This window comes from Pygocentrus nattereri, chromosome 17 (assembly GCF_015220715.1).
Source record: "Pygocentrus nattereri isolate fPygNat1 chromosome 17, fPygNat1.pri, whole genome shotgun sequence".
Taxonomy (NCBI): Eukaryota; Metazoa; Chordata; class Actinopteri; order Characiformes; family Serrasalmidae; genus Pygocentrus; species Pygocentrus nattereri.
Genome location: NC_051227.1, coordinates 9,640,861 through 9,663,439, shown reverse-complemented (window position 1 = coordinate 9,663,439; position 22,579 = coordinate 9,640,861). Strand labels below are relative to the sequence as shown.

Sequence of the window (22,579 nt, the reverse complement as noted above, 5' to 3'; positions counted from 1 at the left end):
GACACACATATATATATATATATATATAAATATGCATATGGATTTGTTAAACAACTACATATTAGATTCATAATAGTTACTGAATAATAACTTGTAAGGATAAATGGCCGACTGGTTTCTCATCAAACCTTTTCAGTCACAAACTTGTTGACGTCTTTGTCTTCTGGTAGGAAGTCCTTCCAGCTAAGGCCTGCCTCCCTCCACACAGTTCCCACCTTCTTATGGCTCTACAGGAAGAATTCAAATTCACAATAACTTTTCTGGGCAAGTTGTACTGCTCATTTGGTTCCTTCCGAGGACTCATCTAATTACCATCACATGAGCTAATAAAATAACAGAACGGACGAAAAGATGGTGCCGAGAATTCCACAGGGAGAAACAACAAGGCCAAGTGGACAAGGGCTGCTTAAAACCAACATTGAAATGGGTACATGGCTGTGACCAAAATCCGTACACCTTCAGTATTGCACTAAGGACTATCGAGTTTAATAAATCAAGGTAAAAGGCATGAATTCAGACATTTACTCATCAGCCTGAAACAGCATTCATGGGTCAAATAACATTATTAGTTTCTTGAGCAAGGCTTCTTATTCGTAGCCGTGGACAGAGGTGTAACATGCGCAGCAAAGAGGATTCGTTTTTGACTGTACCCAACCTCCATTGTTCAGTGTTTCACCAGAGTCGACCACAGAGACAGCCGATATTCTTAAGTTTGTTGTTTGGTAGAATCTCGAAATGCACAGAAATTACGAATTCTTTAGCTGCGCCTGACAACCCGTGAGTGAGCGATCTTGAAAACCACTTCTTGACCATGGTATAATTACTATAAAGCACGGCTTTGGTAAAAATGGTCAATGCCTACTTTACAAAAAAATCATAACCACAGTTTCACACAAGTGAAACCAGCTTTTAGAGAGCAACTTATCTCTCCCTCATCACTGTGGGCAGTAAAGTAAGCTCTTTATGCATAATTTATTGGCCAGTCTAATTTAGTGAACACATGCTCATGTTGCTTCAATGGTTTGTCACCACCTAGCCGCAAAACTCTGTCAGAAAATAAAAGCTTAAAAACCAGAGAAGCCTGCTGCTGTGGGGTTCCTTACATTGCAGTGGCTTCACAACTGTCGACCACCTTGTGACCTATAAAAGCCCAGTGTCGCAGAGACGTTACGAATGCCCTGTGAGAGACTGTAGTGCTCTCAGATTACATCATTCAGTTTAGACACTAAGAGAAAAAAAGTCCGTAACAGTGCCCTAAAATGCATTTTGATCAGAGCTTTACAACTCGCACGCTCTTCTTCAGTTCAACACTTGGAAGCATTTATACGAGTTACATCCTCAATCGATCACCAACCACCACAAGCCACACACGTACCATTCCTTTGCAGAGCAGGCCGAGGATGTGTGCCAGTAGATCTCCAGCTTTACCGATGGGTGCCAGAGGCTTAGCCACTTCCCTGTGGGTCAAAAATACAGTCAATCCACAAGTTTTATTGTGTTAGAAATAAAATTCACAGTCTACTAACTCTGGCGTCAGACTTGAGCATAACCGTAAGGAACTTTCTGGCCCAAATGATAAATGTAACCACTGCTACATGTGATTACAACAGACGTAGCAATGGTTATATTTACAATTGGGTACCCTCATGATGTGGTATCTTGAAGCTGGAATAGATCTGGGCATGGATTTTTGGAGGCAGGATGTTTTTAAATTTTTTTTGACCAATCTTACTGCAGCCGATTATCTGTAGTAGCAGTTTTCAAATGATCAAGAATAAAATGACGGGCAAGATTAGAAGCACAACAAGCTAAAAGCTGAATTTGGTAAACTAACTAGCTACTTGGTTTTCTTTATGGTTTGATTGACTGAAGTGAGGGATAACGCTAGCTTGGTTGTTTTTTTGCCCATAAAATCAGTGTTGATTGGTTGACACCACAGGAATTCCCAATGGCTGTAAGATGTACCGGGTGAGTCAAAAGTCACAGGACACTGTTTTATTTTATTTTATTTTTCATGCCATCACAAGCCTCCATGATGCAGTGCTGAAGGTGATGTTCGTTGCGGATTTTCTCAGCTTACACAATTTGTCTGGGATGAAACCAGAGATAAAAGTCGAAACAAAAATAAAATAAAATAAAATAAAACCTGTCCTGTGACTTTTGATTCACCTTGTATTTCTGTAATGCATGCTGGGTATTGTAGTGAGAGAGACCTGTAAAACCAATAAGGCTGAGGGATATGACGCTACACTGCTACAGTATGTACTATACTGAGTACCATAGTATGACAATAAGCATTGATGAGCATGATGTCTGATCTACTACAGGAGATGGTCAATTAAGTGTCATTTGGATGGCTGGAGAGGTAGAGGGCGCTGTGGTGCTCACCTGAACAGCGAGCCCATTGAGATCCCCCCCTCGTGCAACATGGGGACGATCAACTCTGCCAGGTACACCCAGATATGAGGGATATCGATGGCCATGTCCTCCGCCACCTCTAGAACCTCCAACAGCCTGAAACACACAAGGACATATAAACACCACGAAACTCGACACAAAAATACTTACAATAAAAATAAACAAACACTGGAAGAGGAACGTTACCCTTTGTAGTATTGTTGTGTAGATAGCGTTCCTGCTTTGACGAGCTGGTGTAGTAATAGGCCCATGTGTTCTCTGGCGATGGTGCTGCGCTCCAGAGTCGACTCGATCCCTGTCTGGACGAACACGCTCAGCAGCGAGGCGCAGTTCAGCTCGCTCACACACTGCAGCGCCTCCTACAGGGCAGAACACATCACCACACGTCACAAACAAAGAATGTGAACTAGAGGAAGTGAAGAGCCTATGTCAGAGTTTATCAGTTTACTTCAAAGAAGGAAGAAAAGATAAAGGCTACCGCACACCAGACAAGTACCGAGTAGCACATATTACACAGCACAGCTATAGCACATAGGATGCATCTCAGAAAAGTGCCTAAAATTAGTTTATACTCCTTGAGTTTTAACTGCCTCGTACCTGCCACACCTACAAATCTGTCTTACATGCTAAATAAATATGTAAATGGAAAGTAATAGACACTACTCTCTCATACTTTAACTGCTGTCCATGTTTAATGGCTTAAATAATTTAATTTATGGTGTCTAGCTAAATAAACCCTTCATTAGTTATTTTCCAACTAAAAGATGTAACACAGTAGTAAAAGTACAACATCAAATACTGTAATACAGATCAAACTGAATCTACTAATCACTGCTATCCCTTATTAGCATGGCAGATACTGTCCCAATGTTTTTAGAATTGGGTTTGTAGACTGACCTCTCTCTAAATTTCAAGTCACGCTGCCACAATGACAAATTAATGGAAAAAAAACCTACATAAAATGCCCCAGGAAAGGGGTGAGGCTGCAAAAGCTGCCAGAACAGCTTAGTGGAGATTTTATGAATCTCTGAAACTGTAAGAGATTAATGGAACAGAGGAACTTTGAACGCTCTTACAAAAGATATTCCCTATATTAGTTCAATTTCTCTTTCTATTAATCCATTTATTTACCTGTTAACTGTTTTTAGTGTTCTAAGGTATGAGAAAAATTCTAGAAATTACATTTATTATTAGCTTGGCTGGACTCCTTTAAATAAATCAATTTTAATTACTTGGACCTTAAAATTCCTGGAAGTTTAACACAAAAAACTAAATATTTATATTTCTATTATATGACGACTACTTCTACGACTACTTCTACGACTACTTCTACGACTACTTCTGACTCAGCTGTACCTTCATATCATTGATGTGTAGGTACTCCTCTATGATGGCAGTTGATTTCTTCTCGAGCTCTTCGGGGCTCAGAGCAGGTTTCGATGGGGCAGGTGGGGGCGTTGGGGCAGGTTCTCTCCTCACTGCAAGGAAACACAGGCAAATATGAAACACACTTTACTGGTGTATTTTTAGTCGTTCCCTGCCTTTTGATTTTGGTCTAAATCTGCTACATACAAATTAAAATGTAATAAATCAACTCAGTAGCATCATATTAACCTCTCTGCAGCCCCTTGGTGGCAATATGCCTTCAGAACGGAAACTGACTATGAAAATTTCCATTTAAACAAATCAAATAAAATATTTGTCAGAACAACTAGGACACTGTTTTCTATCTGGGTGTATTGTTGCGGCTCTGTTGAGCTGCTAGTGAGCAGCGAGGGGTGAAAGAGGAGGGGGCCGAGAACCACAAAAAACAATTCACACCTCTCCACAAAGACAGCAGCGCTGACACACACACACACACACACACACACACACACACACGAAAACAATGTTCTCCTCACCGTTCTCCTTGCTGGCGGCTCTGTCACGGCTGCTGCGCTCCCTCTCTCTCTCCCTCTCTCTCTCCCGTTCTTTTGCCCTCTCCCGGTCTCTCTCCCGCTCGTCCGTCATGCTGGCCACGCGACGCACCATCTCGGGTGCTCTGTGCTCCCGCTCGCCCCCGCGCTCCTCCTTCTCCCGACTGAAGCTCCCCTTGGTGATGGTGGGTCGGTTCCGGTCCAGCCGGTCAGGCCCACGCTCGTCCCTCCGCTCAAAGCGGTCACCACGCTCACGACTCGAGCTGCTCCTGAGGGAGAGAGAAACAAAAACAATGATGAAAACAATTCTGTATTTACTACCATGTATTTGTGATAAATCATTTTGATACAACTTCATTCGCATATAGGGCTCATTTACAGTATTTTTCTGTATAATTAGTCTTTAGGGCTCATTTACGGTATTTTTCTGTATAATTAGTCTTTAGGGCTCATTTACAGAATTTTTTTGTATAATTAGTCTACAGGGCTCATTTACAGTACATTTCTGTATAATTAGTCTTTAGGGCTCATTTACAGTATTTTTCTGTATAATTAGTCTATAGGGCTCATTTACGATATTTTTCTGTATAATTAGTCTATAGGGCTCATTTACAGTACATTTCAGTATAATTAGTCTATAGGGCTCATTTACGGTATTTTTCTGTATAATTAGTCTTTAGGGCTCATTTACAGTACATTTCTGTATAATTAGTCTATAGGGCTCATTTACAGTACATTTCTGTATAATTAGTCTATAGGGCTCATTTACAGTATTTTTCTGTATAATTAGTCTTTAGGGCTCATTTACAGTACATTTCTGTATAATTAGTCTATAGGGCTCATTTACGATATTTTTCTGTATAATTAGTCTATAGGGCTCATTTACAGTATTTTTCTGTATAATTAGTCTATAGGGCTCATTTACAGTACATTTCTGTATAATTAGTCTATAGGGCTCATTTACAGTACATTTCTGTATAATTAGTCTTTAGGGCTCATTTACAGTACATTTCTGTATAATTAGTCTTTAGGGCTCATTTACAGTACATTTCTGTATAATTAGTCTTTAGGGCTCATTTACAGTACATTTCTGTATAATTAGTCTATAGGGCTCATTTACAGTACATTTCTGTATAATTAGTCTATAGGGCTCATTTACAGTACATTTCTGTATAATTAGTCTATAGGGCTCATTTACAGTACATTTCTGTATAATTAGTCTTTAGGGCTCATTTACAGTACATTTCTGTATAATTAGTCTATAGGGCTCATTTACAGTACATTTCTGTATAATTAGTCTATAGGGCTCATTTACAGTATTTTTCTGTATAATTAGTCTATAGGGCTCATTTACAGTACTTTTCTGTATAATTAGTCTATAGGGCTCATTTACAGTACATTTCTGTATAATTAGTCTTTAGGGCTCATTTACAGTATTTTTCTGTATAATTAGTCTATAGGGCTCATTTACAGTATTTTTCTGTATAATTAGTCTACAGGGCTCATTTACAGTACAATTAGTCTATAGGGCTCATTAACAGTATTTTTCGGTATAATTAGTCTTTAGGGCTCATTTACAGTACATTTCTGTATAATTAGGCTTTAGGGCTCATTTACAGTATTTTTCTTTGTTTTTGTTTTTTTAAGCACTGTCTGATGAATAAATGAAGACTGGGCAATGTGGTAAAAACAAATCTTCTGATCTCTCAAAACCTGTGGTAGATGCAGATTAATAAAAAGACCGACAGATGAAAGACAAAGGGTAGAGTGTGACGGTTGAGAGACCTGACCTTTGAGGCACTCTCCTGTCTGCGTCGGGGTTGGAGGAGGTTGATAAGGACGAAGGTTGCTGAAGGGCTGAAAAACGATTCAGAGTGCTCGTACGGCCTGATTCTGGAGCTGCTAAAATACACACAGAGAGAGAGAGCGAGAGAGCGAGAGAGAGAGAGCGAGAGCGAGAGCGAGAGAGGTTTAATTATCACATTAACATACACTGTTTAAGACAGACAGCATTTCTAACATTCAAATTAAATGCAAATGAAGGTGTAACAGGTCCAGGATGGTGATGCTTTGCCAGGACTAAGCAGCACACAAAGGCTTTTAGCTATGACTGGACCTGGATACTGCAGGACCTGGATACTGCACCTCTATTCCTACTGACCTGAACACACAAACACAACTCACCACTGTCGCTGGGCTTTGCTCCTGACCCGCCACTGCTTCCTTTGCCCCAGCTGCCCCACGTTCCTTTGCCACCAGGAGCAAGAAGCTGGTTATTGAAGTCCAATGCACCAGGCTATGAAATCAGAAGAATAAAAAAAGACCTGCGTGATGTTTCCAGTGGGATAAATCATTGATTATGTACTGCGTTTTACATACAAACAAATTTTTGGATTTCCATACACCTGGATCAATATGGTCCAATCAATGACGTGTGACCACTGATTGTGCCTCTAAGTAATCAAGATGCTGTTAATTATCTATTTGGCTTTGAGGTTTAACGCTGTGTTCTGACGTTTCATATTATTTTATTTCTTTTTACTTCTTTTAGGACAAATTCTTAAAAACCTTTATTTTTGTAATCATTGTAGTATGAACTGTATTACACCTTTTCATTTTACTGTATGGGCACAGCAGCATGGTCAGCGTTTGCTTTTAACTGTACTTTATAAATAAAGTTGATCTTGCCGATGTAAACACAAAGTTTAGTGATCGCTGATTGTACCTTGGTGATCTTGCTGAGGCGAGTGGTGTCGATGGGTCTGTTTTTGGTGGAGATGGGGACCGTATTCCAGCCCTCGTCTGGACCCTGGCTGCCGCGGGGCCCAGGTGTGTGAGGGCCACTGCGGGGGCCCAAACCCACCCCTCCTCCTCCTCCTCCTCCTCCTCCTCCTCCTCCTCCTCCTCCACCTCGTCCATCTTTCTTAGAGAGGAGCTGCTGCTGGACCTTAATCTGCTCCCTGTGCTCCTCCATTTCAGCCTCTTTGTGGATCTGCTCGATCGTCTTTGGACCCTGATCTCCACGCCTGGGAACCCAGTTATTCTGAGAGAGAGAGCGCGAGAGAGAGAGCAAAAGTAATTAAAAAAATATATATATATAATAATAACACAGAAACACAAAACACAGAAACCCCAAAACACAGTCAGTCAATGTGTCTAAATTCTGCTTCTGTAGTTTTGCACTGGAGCTTCAAGGCTAATGTAACAGTAGTGGAAGTTTATACCACACCGCACCATAAAAATGGCAGGTCTAACATTATTTAACATCTAGCTTGAGACAAAAATCTAAAATAGACTTGATTACATGGTTCCTGACATTATGTGACATACGGCTGTCTACAAAAACAGACAAAAACAGGTCAAGAAGTTTGTACTTCTGTTATATACGGACTTCAGCTATGCAGCATACTTTTGTCCAGCTAAATAAGCAAACACCTGAACATTTTTAGGCTGAATGAAAACGTTTTGGGCAAAGAGGCAAAATGTGTCAATTTATTTGCAACACTGTCACTTAAAGCTGATCTGCAATACTTTAACACTATAGATGGTCATGTTGTCTTTAACTTGCACTCAACTAATCAGCTAACTAAACCAAAAAATACTCATCTGTTACATCACCTGAACTTTACATACAGTACTGGGTATATATAAAAGTGGTATATATATAATATATATATATATTATATTATATATAATCAAATTATTTAAGTATATGATATAAAATAATTTACCATTTTGTCTTTTTTTGTTCTCAGTGCACCACAAACACTGCTGTAGTCATTCACTGCCTATCTGCCCTTTTACAGACTCTCCCTACTGTTCACTCCCAGTCTCGCTTCCACAGAAACGAAACTCCTGCTGTTTCCAGTGCACTGTGTGGGTGTTTGACCTTCCTCACACACAGACTCGCACTGCTGTAAGTGATAAAGCAAGCCTACAACTGCAAACACACACTCACGCAAGTACTCACTCACAGACACACACACACTCACTCTCACACACACACACACACACACACTCACACTCACTCTCACTCTCACTCTCACTCTCACTCTCACTCTCACTCTCACTCTCACTCTCACCCTCTCTCTCACCCTCTCTCTCACCCTCTCTCTCACCCTCTCTCTCACCCTCTCTCTCACCCTCTCTCTCACCCTCTCTCTCACCCACACACACACTCTCACACTGCTGTAAGTGATAAAGCAAGCCTAAAACTGCAAACACTCACGCAAGTACTACACACACACACTCTCACACTCACTCACTCTCTCACACTCTCTCACACTCACTCACTCTCTCACACTCTCTCACACTCTCTCTCCCTCTCTCACACACACTCTCTCTCCCTCTCTCACACACACTCTCTCTCCCTCTCTCACACACACTCTCTCTCCCTCTCTCACACACACTCTCACTCACACTCTCACTCACACTCTCACTCACACTCTCTCTCACACTCTCACTCACACTCTCTCTCACACTCTCTCTCACACTCTCTCTCACACTCTCTCTCACACTCTCTCTCACACACACACACACACACACACACACACACTCTCACACTGCTGTAAGTGATAAAGCAAGCCTAAAACACTCACGCAAGTACTCCCCCACAAAACACCAAAACACACACACAGCCAGACTCACACTCTCCCTCACACAACAGTACAGCAAACATTCCAAATTCACACTTTTCACAACTTATCCGGAAAGCGGAACATTTCACTACATTTCACTTTCTCCACTATTATTACAGCAGTTAAAGGGAGCTGATTGGTCAGTGAGCTGAGACTAACACCTGTGTCAGCCTATGGCACAGCGCGACTCTGCTTTAGGAGCCACCCTGCATTAAAGAGCTGAGCTTCTCTTAGCCTCTAAAATCCCCGTCCAAGCCAGGGCTGTAGGCTAGAGCGGGGGGTCTACGAGGCTTTCCATACGCAGGCACACGCGGAATGCAATAACAGAACGAAACAAACACTAAAAGGCAAACACACAGTTCAAGAAGCCTCTACATCTAATATTTTTGCCTTGGTGGTCAGATGGTGCTAATTACCCGTCGTAGGTCGATAACGTCCTGCAGCATGAAGCGGATTCTGGACGAGGTTTTTCTCTCCTTAATGATCTTCTCCATCTGGTTAAAATACTGATCCATTCGGGGCTGGCGGGAAACAGAGAGAAGGACCAAGGGAATAGTCAAAATCTCACCACGACTTTGAAATTGAACATACACACACACACACACACACACACACACACACACACACACACACACACACACTTACGTATATTTATATACATGACAAATAACAATCAATCAAATAAAAGCACTGCGTCAAACGTAAGAGGCAACTGTCTTAATTACACTAACATTTTCATACAGGTGTAGCATCAGCATTCAAATACAGGTTAAGTGCACAGGTTAAGTTCTAAACTTCACACCCTGACTTCTCTAAATAATATTTATTATATACTGAATATTATTCAACATGCCAAGATCAATGTAACCTCCACCTTCAGACAGAAGCATCACTACGCATCACATGTTTACTCCCCCGGCGCATGTACTACCTTGGCCTTCTCGAAGTCCAGGTCCTTGCCGATGGTGGACAGCAGTCTGCAGAGGCACTCCAAGCTCTCCTCGTCGTGGTTCTTCAGCAGCTTGACGATGCAGTCGTGCATGATCGTCTCCGTCAGCATCTTCAGCTTGAACAGCTCGCCGATGAACTTGATGTTGCCCAGCGATCGTCGCCGTGCCTTGTCCTTCGCCTCCTCCAGCTCCTCCTGCAGCCTCTGCCGCTCCTCCTCCTGCAGGGGCGGAGCCAGAAACGGCATCCGATGTAGCAGAAATGGAGAGTTCAGTGTAAAAGGAGTCTCTCAAGGCTATTTAAAAGTTCTGATTTCTCTGAACCAAGAGGCGCAGGTCTAACGTTTAGTTAACTACTAATCGATAGTCACATTCGTATTTAAACTCTGGTTTCTGGTTTCATGAAGTTAAGAAACAAAAAAGGTTAAATTCTTGAAACGCCCAGATGAAAACTTTTGGAAACAGAAGTTTGTATTGTGTAGTGGAGATTTGGGTCATTCTACAGAAATGTCCATTTTTGTGTCCCTAATGTTTACAGATATATTTCTCTTCAAAAACAATTTATTTACACTTTAAAATAAAACATTAGGTTATTTTAACAATTACACCTTCTTGAGCCTGAAATTATCAACATTGGTTTATAAATCAATCATATAGAATTCCATTCACCACAGAAGAGCTTGTCCTCTCAGTCGTGTGTGAAGGCTGAGGACATATTTTCAGGAAAAAAAAAAAAACACTTCTGCAATTTTAACTGCAATAATCTCTACATTACTATGGAATATATGAATTAAATGATATAAATAAAACAAACACCACATGTTATAAAATACATAAAGAAAGTTCCCCAGGACTCGTGTCACTGGTGTTACTGTGTGACAAAAAATCTTATTTTGAAATGAAAGTCACACTGATGACGTCACTCGACCGCCTTTGACCTGTTTTCTGAGGATCTATGAAGAAAAGCTCATGGTGAGTCCACTATGTCTTTCAGCTCTCAGAGATTTTCTCATTCAGCTCATGATCTCATATGAAGCTTTTAGCTGACGTCACTGGTGTGACCGACTTTATTCTGAGGTCATGGGGGAAAAAACTGAACACAAATGGATTAAATTCCATATTTTAGTGGATGTTCCCTGACTGAGAGCGTGTGGTTTAATGTTCTGTAGCAGCCGTTCTGTAAAACGCATTGATCATTAAAAACGTCTCTGGTGTTATGAAGAACACCAATGAGGATCGGTAACACCATTGACTCCTATGGATAAATAGAAAAGTGGACGTTTCTGTAGAATGACCCATATATATTGTGTCTAGCCAGTTTGGTTGTAATGCACTGTTTAGTCATCTATTTTTCTTTTGATCACCGAATTTCTGTGCTCATTTCTTCCAAATGCATCTCAGGATTTGTGTGCCTCTTACCCCGCTGGCGGCATCCAGCTCTTTCTGTTTCTTCTCAAACGTTTCATCATCGTCTTTGTCCTTCTCAAACTCTTTTTGACAGCGATTCAACAACAGCTTCCTGAAATTCACCGTTACTCCCGGCTTATCCGACGTAGGCACTTTCAGCTAGAGTGAGAAAGCAGGAGAGTGAGAGGTTTTAAATGTACCACAGAAAAACAAAAACCCCACAACGGTAGGGGCTCCTAACAACCACCTGCAAACACTAGGTTATACACAAACACACAAACTTTTCCAAACCCAAGCATAACGTTAACCCTACAAGGCAAAAAGAAATGGCTCCCCTGCACTCACCCCCATGAGGCAGCGGCACATGTTGGCATAGGCTACAGAGAAGTTGGGTTCGGAGATGGCCTTTTCAAAGATTAGGTCGATGACGCCCTTCAGCCTCTCCTCTGTGTCGATGGTCAGCTCGGTCACCTGCTTCATCAGTGGCTGGAACATCTGCGGGGTGAGTTTGTTGAGGATGCTTCGGACTTTGCGGAAAAGCTCCTGAGTCCTGATCGCCTCGGCATCATCCTCCTCGGCCCGGCCGCTGCGCTTCAGCGTCGGCTTCCATGCCTTCTCCGCCTTATTCAGCTGAATGTCATCATTCAGAGAAACGCTGGCAATGATCTTCCTCGGCTCCTTCCGTGGACCCTGACCAGAGCGGCGTGTACCACCCATACCAGGTGGCTGGAGGGGGAAGAGAAGGAGTGTGAGTGAGATGGGAAAGGAGATAAGCAAAACAGGAATATCATACTGAACTTTTGTCATTATTCTTGCTTTTTCGTTTTTTTTTTTTTTTTAATTTGCGTTTTTTCCTCACCGATCATACAGACATGTACATAAAACTATTGAACTAAGAAAGACGTCAGCAGCAGATCCTTGAAGTCCTGCGTGGATCGTTACAGATCAGACTTCTTGTTCCAGCACATCCCACAGATGCTCAATCCGATTGAGATCTGGGGAATCTGGAGGCCAGAGCAAAACCTTGACCTCTTCAACATGTTCCTAGAACCATTCTGGAACAATATGTACTGTATGGCAGGGTGCCTGAAAGGTGCCATCTACCTAACTCTGTCCGGTCTCCAGCTACCCAGCCCCAAATGCAGTAGGCTGCCATGCACTTTGTTGACACATTTCTCCCATAACCATCATCAAAAAGTTCTGTGACCTGTGCCTGTAACTTGTCAATTCAAACCAGACACCAGACAGGACAGCCTTCGGCACCCAACAATCCTAGGACAACTATCGGTAGGTAGTCACGAGTGCTAACTGGGACCCCCGCCCCACCCACAGGCCTGCTCAGACACATTTGACACTTGTCAAAGCCACTCAGGCCTTCATGCCTTACCATTTCACCCATATCCAACACACTGACCGTTCGCTCACCATCTAATATATCCCAGACATCGACATGCGCCACTGTTATGAGATAATCAGTGTTATTCTCTGCATCTGTGATGATCATAATGTTCTGACTCATCAGTGTACATTGACTCCAACTGACTACGCGGGTACCCAAGCAGAGAATAATAATAGGAGTACCAGTTTCATATTTTGGCTCTTGGGTCAAAAAGTTTAAGAGCCCCGGCTTTTTAATGCACTAATACTCAATGTGCAACTGTGGTTTAGAGATTTGCAGAGGAGAAACTGACCGGTCCTCTGCCACCGACGGACTGTCTCCCCAAGTTGGCGAATGATGGGGTGAAGTCCGGCCCACAGTTCATCCCGGGCAGCCTGCTGGGATCCAGTGGCCGCAAGGGAGTCTTATTGGCCTAGAGAGGGAGAGAAAATGGCAGTCATTCATTTCCAATATGTTTCAATTCAGCAAATAAACAGTAATTTTGCATTAAATTATGTGTTAACTTTTTGTATATATGCTCTACCTTATCCAGCACCACGTCGCTGATGTGTGGCAGGCCTTCTGGTTTGTGCATGCTGGCGCTGATGAACTGGAATCCCAGCAGGAACTCCCGATCATATTTCTTCTTCTCCTCCGGGTTCAGAGGCTTCCATTGCTCTGTGGACACCCGACAGGAGTGGATTAATTAGACAGTGAAGTCAAACTGAAACCAACACTTTACTTCTTGACCTTTTCAGTTGCTTCCTTCTGACCGTATTTAGCAAGTTTCATTATATCAAATAACAGTTCTTGCAAGTGGCAATTCTATGTAATCGTCCACCAAATGTAGAGGCTCTTTCCCGCCTTACAAATGACGTCATTTCTGACTATCACTGAGCATCAGCAGGTGGGGGGAAAAAAAGCACTCAGCTCAGAGATCCTCCCTGACGGTGTTTCGTTCAGAAATGTGTCAAGGTACGGAACGAAAATGTGTTGATTTCCATTGATGTTGACTTTAAAGGTGTATTCTAACCTAAAACTAGCATTCAATGAGCTATTTGTTGTCCATGTTTTCTCACACCACCACCCAGCATGCATTACATAAATCGTCCAACTACTGGCGATAAAGAAGCCCACATATATGTGATCTGATATTTTTTAATGGTAAGCTCAGCTATCTGGCCTCCCACATATGGCAGTTCTTGGGAGGTTTTATGGAGGTTGCACTGCTGTGCCTGATCCACTCCTACCAGCATAACACACACTAACACGCCACCACCACAGTGTCGATGCAGTGCTGAGAATGATCCAACACCTGCCCTGTGGAGGTCTTGACCACTGAAGAACTGGTAAATTGGGTAAAAATATAAATAAATGTGTGTTTTTGTCTCCTACCTTCTTTGTACTGGTATTTCTGCTCAGTGGGCGTGGCGGAGCTTTGTGGCTGGATGTTTTCAGCATCCAGTTTGTCCTCTTTCTCCTCCCACGTTTCTTCCACCTCCTCTGCAGGGGGTGGGGCCACCAGGGCAGGCTCCTCCCACTCAGTCTTGGCTGGGGGCACGGCCTCAGGCTGTGGGGGCACTGGCTATTTCAGGGGAGAACAGGAAGGTGCTTCAGTTTCCCAGGAGTACATTTGGTAGGTCTCATAATAACGATATTCATGGCAGGAAAAGTCGACGCCTTTTTAGACTTGGTGCAAACCACAGTCAGAGATAAATTTGCCTAAAAGCCTTTGAAGTTTTGTGTGATCAAAAGACATTATTGTACCACAATGGTGCTACACTACAGACCAAAGCTTTAGAAATGAAATTCTAAAAATGGAAAGAAAATAAAATGTGTATCATATTTTTAAAACAATGAAACACATTTAATAAAACCTAGTTACATTATGAGTGAGTAAAGAATTCTGAATTGGTCAGTGTGAGCAATGTTTAGGTTCTACTCACACTAAGCAGGATTTATTCAGACAGAAAAAAAAAAATGTAGAAAATGATTTTTTTCCTAAACGCAGTAGAACCTTCTCATCAAGTCCAATGCAAGGGCAGCTAATAGTTCGCTGTTCATCCTGGACAAGAACCTTGGTGAACAAGCATATCTTCTAATTCTCTGATATTTCTGGGCCTTACGACAAGGAAGGCATCTACCCACAGATTTTGAGACCAGGGGGATGTGAGGGACATTCCAAAAGCTTCAGCTTTCATATCCAGAAGCAGGATTCTGGAGGTACATTTTGGATCACTGTCCTATTTTTGAAGCCTGTTTTCAGCTTCAGTTTCTTGCCTGACCATCACATTTGCTGCAAGAACTTGGCAAATTTTAGTGGAACACATTCTTTCATCTAGTTTTGCAAGGTTTCATGTGTCACTGGCTCTCACACTGGCTTAACAGTTAGCAAGACATTTCTTTCATCAAATGCTGCTCTTTCATTCACCAATAAAAGAGCAGCATGTGACATACCAGCTAAACCTTCCTGCAGGTCCTTTGCAGTCTTTTGGGGGTTTTGCTTTGCCTTTCTGGCCAGCATATGAGCAGTTCCGTCTCAGAGTTCTCATGGTCCTACAGATGATCTGCGAGGTGGGAACCCTTGTGACATGTTTTTACAGCTTTCTCCTACTTTGTCTTTATTTTCAGATCCTACATCAGCTGCCTAGAGGAGCCCATGTTGTTGAGTGTTAACACAAGCTTTAAAGAGTCAGAGAATTTCTAGCTGTAGACTGATCAACATTTGCAGAAGAAAGTTATACTTTTGCCGTTAAGTAATTTGACCAGGGTGCACAAACATTTGCATGTAGTAAATATTTTGTTATTATAGCTTGTTGTATTAGCTTTCGTACTTTGCCACAAATAAGCTGTGGTTCTACCACCATCTTGATGCACATTTACTTGGACTGCAACCATAAATTCCATCAATTCCACCCTAGTTGTGAAAGTCTGCATTAATATTTGTGCATTTACTTTCAAAACTTTAAATTGTTTTGTTTTTGTTATTTCTCCATCCATAAAAATCTGAATCGGTGTCTTCGTTGATAAGGGCAAGTCCAGCAGAATATTCTAGAATAAACCTGTTTGAGTAAACTAGAGCTGTATAAACATGCTATGCTGTGTTGGATGTTGGCTTTATTGTAGAAGTACTAGAGCTCAAGTCAAATCCCTCCTGCTTATTCTTATGTGCTTATTCAAACACACCTCTTTAAAGGCATCCAGGAGGTCACCAGCCTCCTTTTTGTTGAGGTCCTTCATCTTCCTCTTTTTCTTTGGCACAGAAACAGCTGTTGAGAAGAACAAACAAGAGGGCATGAAGACCAAGATGCAAGTACTGATGAATATGCACCACCTAGAATGGCCAGTATTATATACTACAGGTCCTTCTCAAAAATTTTGCATATTGTGATAAAGTTCATTATTTTCTGTAATGTACTGATAAACATTAGACTTTCATATATTTTAGATTCATTACACACAACTAAAGTTGTTCAAGCCTTTTATTTTTTTAATATTGATGATTTTGGCAAAAAAGTAAAGAAAAAACAAAAATCCCTATCTCAGAAAATTTGCATATTTCATCCGACCAATAAAAGAAAAGTGTTTTTAATACAAAAAAAAGTCAACCTTCAAATAATTATGTTCAGTTATGCACTCAATACTTGGTCAGGAATCCTTTTGCAGAAATGACTGCTTCAATGCGGCGTGGCATGGAGGCAATCAGCCTGTGGCACTGCTGAGGTGTTATGGAGGCCCAGGATGCTTCGATAGCAGCCTTAAGCTCATCCAGAGTGTTGGGTCTTGCGTCTCTCAACTTTCTCTTCACAATATCCCACAGATTCTCTTTGGGGTTCAGGTCAGGAGAGTTGGCAGGCCAATTGAGCACAGTAATACCATGGTCAGTAAACCATTTACCAGTGGTTTTGGCACTGTGAGCAGGTCCCAGGTCGTGCTGAAAAATGAAGTCATCTCCATAAAGCTTTTCAGCAGATGGAAGCATGAAGTGCTCCAAAATCTCCTGATAGCTAGCTGCATTCACCCTGCCCTTGATAAAACACAGTGGACCAACACCAGCAGCTGACAGGGCACCCCAGACCATCACTGACTGTGGGTAATTGACACTGGACATCAGGCATTTTGGCATTTCCTTCTCCCCAGTCTTCCTCCAGACTCTGGCACCTTGATTTCCGAATGACATGCAAAATTTGCTTTCATCCGAGAAAAGTACTTTGGACCACTGAGCAACAGTCCAGTGCTGCTTCTCTGTAGCCCAGGTCAGGCGCTTCTGCCGCTGTTTCTGGTTCAAAAGTGGCTTGACCTGGGGAATGCGGCACCTGTTTCTACTCCAGACTCAGTCCACTGCTTCCACAGGTCCCCCAAGGTCTGGAGTCGGCCCTTCTCCACAATCTTCTTCAGGGACCGGTCACCTCTTCTTGCTGTGCAGCGTTTTCTGCCACACTTTTTCCTTCCCACAGACTTCCCACTGAGGTGTCTTGATACAGCACTCTGGGAACAGCCTATTCGTTCAGAAATTCTTTCTGTGTCTTACCCTCTTGCTTGAGGGTATCAATGATGGCCTTCTGGACAGCAGTCAGGTCGGCAGTCTTACCCATGATTGCGGTTTTGAGTAATGAACCAGGCTGGGAGTTTTCAAAAGCCTCAGGAATCTTTTGCAGGTGTTTAGAGTTAATTCATTGATTCAGATGATTAGGTTAATAGCTCGTTTAGAGAACCTTTTCATGATATGCTAATTTTGTGAGATAGGAATTTTGGGTTTTCATGAGCTGTATGCCAAAATCTTCAGTATTAAAACAATAAAAGACCTGAAATATTTCAGTTGGTGTGCAATGAATCTAAAATATATGAAAGTTTCATTTTTATCATTACATTATGGAAAAGAATGAACTTTATCACAATATGCTAATTTTTTGAGAAGGACCTGTATATGCACCGACTCTGAAGAAACATCTTGGCACTCCAAACTAAGTACCTGTACTGAACTATGTCTGTTGCCCAATTTTCCACATACCTCACACATGGTCGGTCAAGAAAGACGTTTGGCGTCCTAATATTTCTTCTTTGGTTTAATTCTGGAGCTATGACGCTAATGTTCCTAACACTGGAAGTCAATAGAAACCAATTTTTTTGATGTAAATACATCCCTAAAACTTCTCTCAAACCACATCCATGTCTTCATTAAGGCCGTATAGCAAAGAAGCAAAATTCCAACACCAAACATTTCTTGCCTGAAGAACTATACCAGCTGTAAGTTGAAAATGGCATTAAATGAAATTTTTGCTAATTAATTCCTATAAAACAAACAAAATATCTAGAGAAACCGAGTAAGAAAGCTCCTTTGCTGTAAGATTTTTAGATTAAAATGGTTACGAATAAGGTACATGCACAGCATTGTAAGACAAGATAGTAACCAAAGCAAACCTACTTCTTCAGATTTAACACTACTTTCCCATTATCAACTCAGTAGATATGTGAAATGTAAATGAAATTTTTGCTAGCAATAGTATTTGTGCTATGCAGTATAGTTTAATTTTGCTAACTGAACTAAAACCAAGATAAATCAAGATAAATAGAATTTGGTTTCTGTGAACAGCAGAAATGCACAAACCTTGCATAGTGCTCTCTGGGGCAATTGTTTGTGGTGGGGGCGTGTCCTCTCGCTCCTCTGCAGAACAGGGTGGGGCTTTAAAAGCATCAGACACAGCCTCCACGGGGGCAGGGTTTGACTTGACAACTGGTTCTGTGGTCTCCTTAGTAACAGGAGAAGGCTCCTTAACAATAGGTACAGGGGTTTCTTTAATAACAGGTTCAATGGTTAGCTTAGCAACCGGAACAGGCGTCTCCTTTAGAATAGGAGTCTCCATGGCAATCAGGGTAGAGGTTTCCTTGGCAAACACAGAGGGAGGAGGTATTTCCTTGCCCACTGGAGCTGGGGTCTCCTTGACAGGGGCCTCCTTCACAACATCCTTGACAACCGGGGTGGCGGCAACCTCCTTGACAACTGGGGAAGCAACCGGGGCAGCGGCAACCTCCTTAAGAGCTGGGGTGGTAGCAGCAACCTCCCTGACAACTGCGGAGGGGGCGGCCACCTCCCTGACAACTGCGGAGGGGGCGGCCACCTCCCTGACAACTGCGGAGGGGGCGGCCACCTCCCTGACAACTGCGGAGGGGGCGGCCACCTCCCTGACAACTGCGGAGGGGGCGGCCACCTCCCTGACAACTGGGGAGGGGGCGGCCACCTCCCTGACAACTGGGGAGGGGGCGGCCACCTCCCTGACAACGGTGGGGGTGGCGGAGGCCACCTCCTTGACAACGGTGGGGGTGGCGGAGACCACCTCCTTGACAACGGTGGGGGTGGCGGAGACCACCTCCTTGACAACGGTGGAGGTGGCGGCGGCCACCTCCTTGACAACCGGAGAAGGGGCCACCTCCTTGACAACCGGAGACGGGGCCACCTCCTTGACAACCGGAGAAGGGGCCACCTCCTTGACAACCGGAGAAGGGGCCACCTCCTTGACAACCGGAGAAGGGGCCACCTCCTTGACAACCGTACAAGGGGCCACCTCCTTGACAACCGTACAAGGGGCCACCTCCTTGACAACCGTACAAGGGGCCACCTCCTTGACAACCGTACAAGGGGCCACCTCCTTGACAACCGTACAAGGGGCCACCTCCTTGACAACCGTACAAGGGGCCACCTCCTTGACAACCGTACAAGGGGCCACCTCCTTGACAACCGGAGAAGGGGCCACCTCCTTGACAACCGGAGAAGGGGCCACCTCCTTGACAACCGGAGAAGGGGCCACCTCCTTGACAACCGGGGAGGGAGCCATCTCCTTGACAACCGGGGAGGGAGCCACCTCCTTGACAACCGGGGCAGCAGCTTCCTTGACAACTGGAGTGGCAGCCCCCTTGACAACCACAACAGCTGCTGCAACTTTGACAACCGGGGCGGCAGGCTCCTTCACAACCGGGGCGGCAGGCTCCTTCACAACCCGAGATGAGCTCTCCTTAACTACAGAAGCAACTGTATCCTTGGTAATGGGAGTTGGAATCTTGACATGAGTGGGAGTTTCTCTGACTACTGGAGCAGCAGTTTTCATAGTCCTAACAGAGCTTTTCTCAGTAATGGGTGGCGCTTCCTTGGTAACTTCGGGCTCAGCAATAGGGCTGATGTCTCTTTCGGCTGCTGACTCAATGGATGAATGCTCCCGTTTTTCCAGTGCTGTTAAACCATTAAACAGTTGTAGTTCCTCAGGCTGTGCAATTGGAGATTCCACTGCAGGTTCCACTTGTGGAGTGGGGACAGGAACGCTGAATTTTACAGGCTCAGCCCCTTTCTCCTTAGAGGCTTTAGGTTGTGATGGGGGCATGTGGGGACTGTCCGCAGGAGCAGGGGGCGGGGCGTCGACCGTGTCACTGATTGGACTGGTGGTGGGAGGAGTGGGCGGATAGTCTGGTATTGGGCTTTCGCCAGGGGGGATGGGAAACTCAAGGGATGCTACCGGCTTTGTCCTGTCATCTGTTAAGAGAGGGAGAGGAGGAGGAATCAGAAGACATGCTATAATGCAATTTGTAAAGACTTTAACTGGCTGATTCATAAAAAAATAATCATAAAAGTAACTCCCTTCAGAAAATAAACAAAACAAAACACAGGTAGTGCAGAAGCATCTCATACACTGCAGTTAAAACAGACTTAACACTTGACTGCAGGAAAATAATCACATCATACCACCAGCTTATTTCACATTTCCAGTCCTGGTAATTTAAACATTTAAGTTTGGTCACTAGGGGGCACACTGCACTCACTGCGGCACCTGAAATTACACCCATGAGCTCAGGCAATGGTTCTCAGGCTGCTGAATGCTGCTGTCTATTGAAACATCTGCATGAATTTGTCATGCAAAAGCCATGTAGATGAACCACTATTAGGCTAGCGCTTGACTTCACGCACTGAAGCTGATTATGCTCAAATCTCTGCTCATTTCCAAACTGTACGAAGGTTTCAGACACAGAAAAGTTGTACATATCTACAGAAAAGGTCAGATCAGTCAATATTAATTAGAAAGACTTATTTCTGCATTTTTTAAATAAGCTGTCACAGAAACATGCTGTAGCGGTCAACAGTAAATGATGAAGAGACTATTTAAGCTCAGCCACAAGAACGAACTACAGGAATTGAGGATGTCAGCAACTGAACTGGCACCAGTCCAGAGTACAGTCCCTTATCCATATCGTCACAGTTCAAAGGTAAAAACAATCTTAAGATGTAATGAAAGGCAACGAGATCTTACTTTACACATCATATACACGTGTGTGGAATGGTGTTACTGTGTTGAGCTGCTAGTGAGCCATGTTGGGTGGAAAAACCGCTGCTGTGAAAATTACTCACACAAACAATCCTGACAATAAAAAATAGCATCTAAACACTAAATACACCTTCACCAATGTAAACATGCTCAGCTATGACGCTGAAGATCCAGCTTTCACACAATCACAGATTTCTATCAAAACATTCCATCTACACTATCAATCAACTGAGGGACCCTCAGAACAGGCACCAACTGCATTTTACGGCGATTGTGGAAAAAAGTAATACTGATGTTTACCAGCTCATGGAGATCTGGCTGATTCCTTACCTGCTGTGGTTGCCATGGCAGCAGGTGTGGCATTCTCACCGTTAGACTGGCCGACGGCTCCGACATCTAATGCTGACATTGCAGACTGCAGAGAGGGAGGGGGCAGAGAGAGATGAAGTCACTGGTCTTAACAGGAGTTAAACTGTCAAAATGAGCGCCTATGTTTAAATATAATTTGAATGGCAAAAACGTGCACTGGGAAGCAAACTGCAAAGCAGGGGAATGTGAGAGAGAGAGCGAGAGCGAGAAAGAGAGAGAGAGAGAGAGAGAGAGAGAGAGAGAGAGAGAGAGAGAGAGAGAGAGAGAGAGAGAGAGAGAGAGAGAGAGGGAGAGAGGGAGAGAGGGAGAGAGGGAGAGAGGGAGAGAGGGAGAGAGACATTCTGAAAACACGTCCTAACTGGAACTAAAGAAGCGACGTCTGGTATCCATGTGGACCGTCCTGTACAGCCAGCTCCTCACTAGTGTGGGGGAGTGAAAAGCCGACTTTGGCCTACAAGCATTTTCACGCTGGAGACACGTGTAGGGCGCTGTGAGGCGAAGTATTCCCTAAAGGAAACTGATTTTTTAACAACCCATGATTTCACAATCAACATATAAACCCAGAAGTGCAGGTTCACTGGTGGTTTTGGATGGTAAATAAAATGGCTATATCTGTGTTGGAGACCCATTACTGTGTTGGAGACCCATTACTGTGATGAACCATCGTCCTGAACAAAGAAAAAGGTGAGATGAGCTGCTTTTCCACCGCTTACAGGCTTCAACGTCTGTTCGGCGCTGCTGCCATGGTGACAATGAATAATGGTCACGCGCAGTGGAGAAAAAGGACATCAATTCCGATCTGAGCGTCACAATCAGGTCACATGGCCACAAATTGGATACATCTCTGATCTAGAACCGCATATGAAAGTGACTCATGTCGGATTCAGTTCAGATGTGTGTCCACACAGCCCTGAAATCCTCAGATCCGAGTCAGATCAGGGCAAAAAATTGGATTTGTGCTGCTTCAATTTTGAAAACCTTTAGGCGTGCTGCCGCTGCTAAAAATCTTGGCCATATTCTGTGGCAGACTGGTCAAATTCAGCGCTGCAGATCGGTGCCTCTCCACCTCAAACCTTCTGCTTCTGACCCACGCAACCAAATCATACTGGCAGAGCTTTAGTTGAAAGCTGTCTTTTCTGAGCCTGTCTGTAGTTTTCTTTTCACTCACAATCAAAACGATTTAATAATTCTGTCTTGA

General features: G+C 43.4%; 1 protein-coding gene across 13 annotated transcripts in view; it reads right to left on the bottom strand.

Annotated features, from left to right (window-relative positions):
- The window catches only part of wu:fb16f03 (eukaryotic translation initiation factor 4 gamma 1), a 60,261-nt gene that overhangs the window by 5,136 nt on the left and 32,546 nt on the right, over window positions 1-22,579 (bottom strand). For 8 of the 13 annotated variants that reach the window (XM_037546563.1, XM_037546561.1, XM_037546565.1 and 5 more), the window contains 19 exons: window positions 21,343-21,427; window positions 18,312-20,225; window positions 15,890-15,972; window positions 14,099-14,288; window positions 13,248-13,381; window positions 13,017-13,136; window positions 11,671-12,051; window positions 11,338-11,484; window positions 9,903-10,139; window positions 9,388-9,492; window positions 7,060-7,377; window positions 6,519-6,630; window positions 6,125-6,236; window positions 4,320-4,603; window positions 3,775-3,896; window positions 2,605-2,777; window positions 2,389-2,514; window positions 1,376-1,457; window positions 129-227 (listed from right to left, as the gene is read on the bottom strand). In XM_037546563.1, coding sequence (XP_037402460.1) covers window positions 129-227; window positions 1,376-1,457; window positions 2,389-2,514; window positions 2,605-2,777; window positions 3,775-3,896; window positions 4,320-4,603; window positions 6,125-6,236; window positions 6,519-6,630; window positions 7,060-7,377; window positions 9,388-9,492; window positions 9,903-10,139; window positions 11,338-11,484; window positions 11,671-12,051; window positions 13,017-13,136; window positions 13,248-13,381; window positions 14,099-14,288; window positions 15,890-15,972; window positions 18,312-20,225; window positions 21,343-21,427 — 4,824 coding nt within the window. The remainder of the gene's footprint in view (window positions 1-128; window positions 228-1,375; window positions 1,458-2,388; window positions 2,515-2,604; window positions 2,778-3,774; window positions 3,897-4,319; window positions 4,604-6,124; window positions 6,237-6,518; window positions 6,631-7,059; window positions 7,378-9,387; window positions 9,493-9,902; window positions 10,140-11,337; window positions 11,485-11,670; window positions 12,052-13,016; window positions 13,137-13,247; window positions 13,382-14,098; window positions 14,289-15,889; window positions 15,973-18,311; window positions 20,226-21,342; window positions 21,428-22,579) is intronic. The other 5 variants (XM_037546566.1, XM_037546569.1, XM_037546568.1 and 2 more) reach the window with 5 other exon arrangements.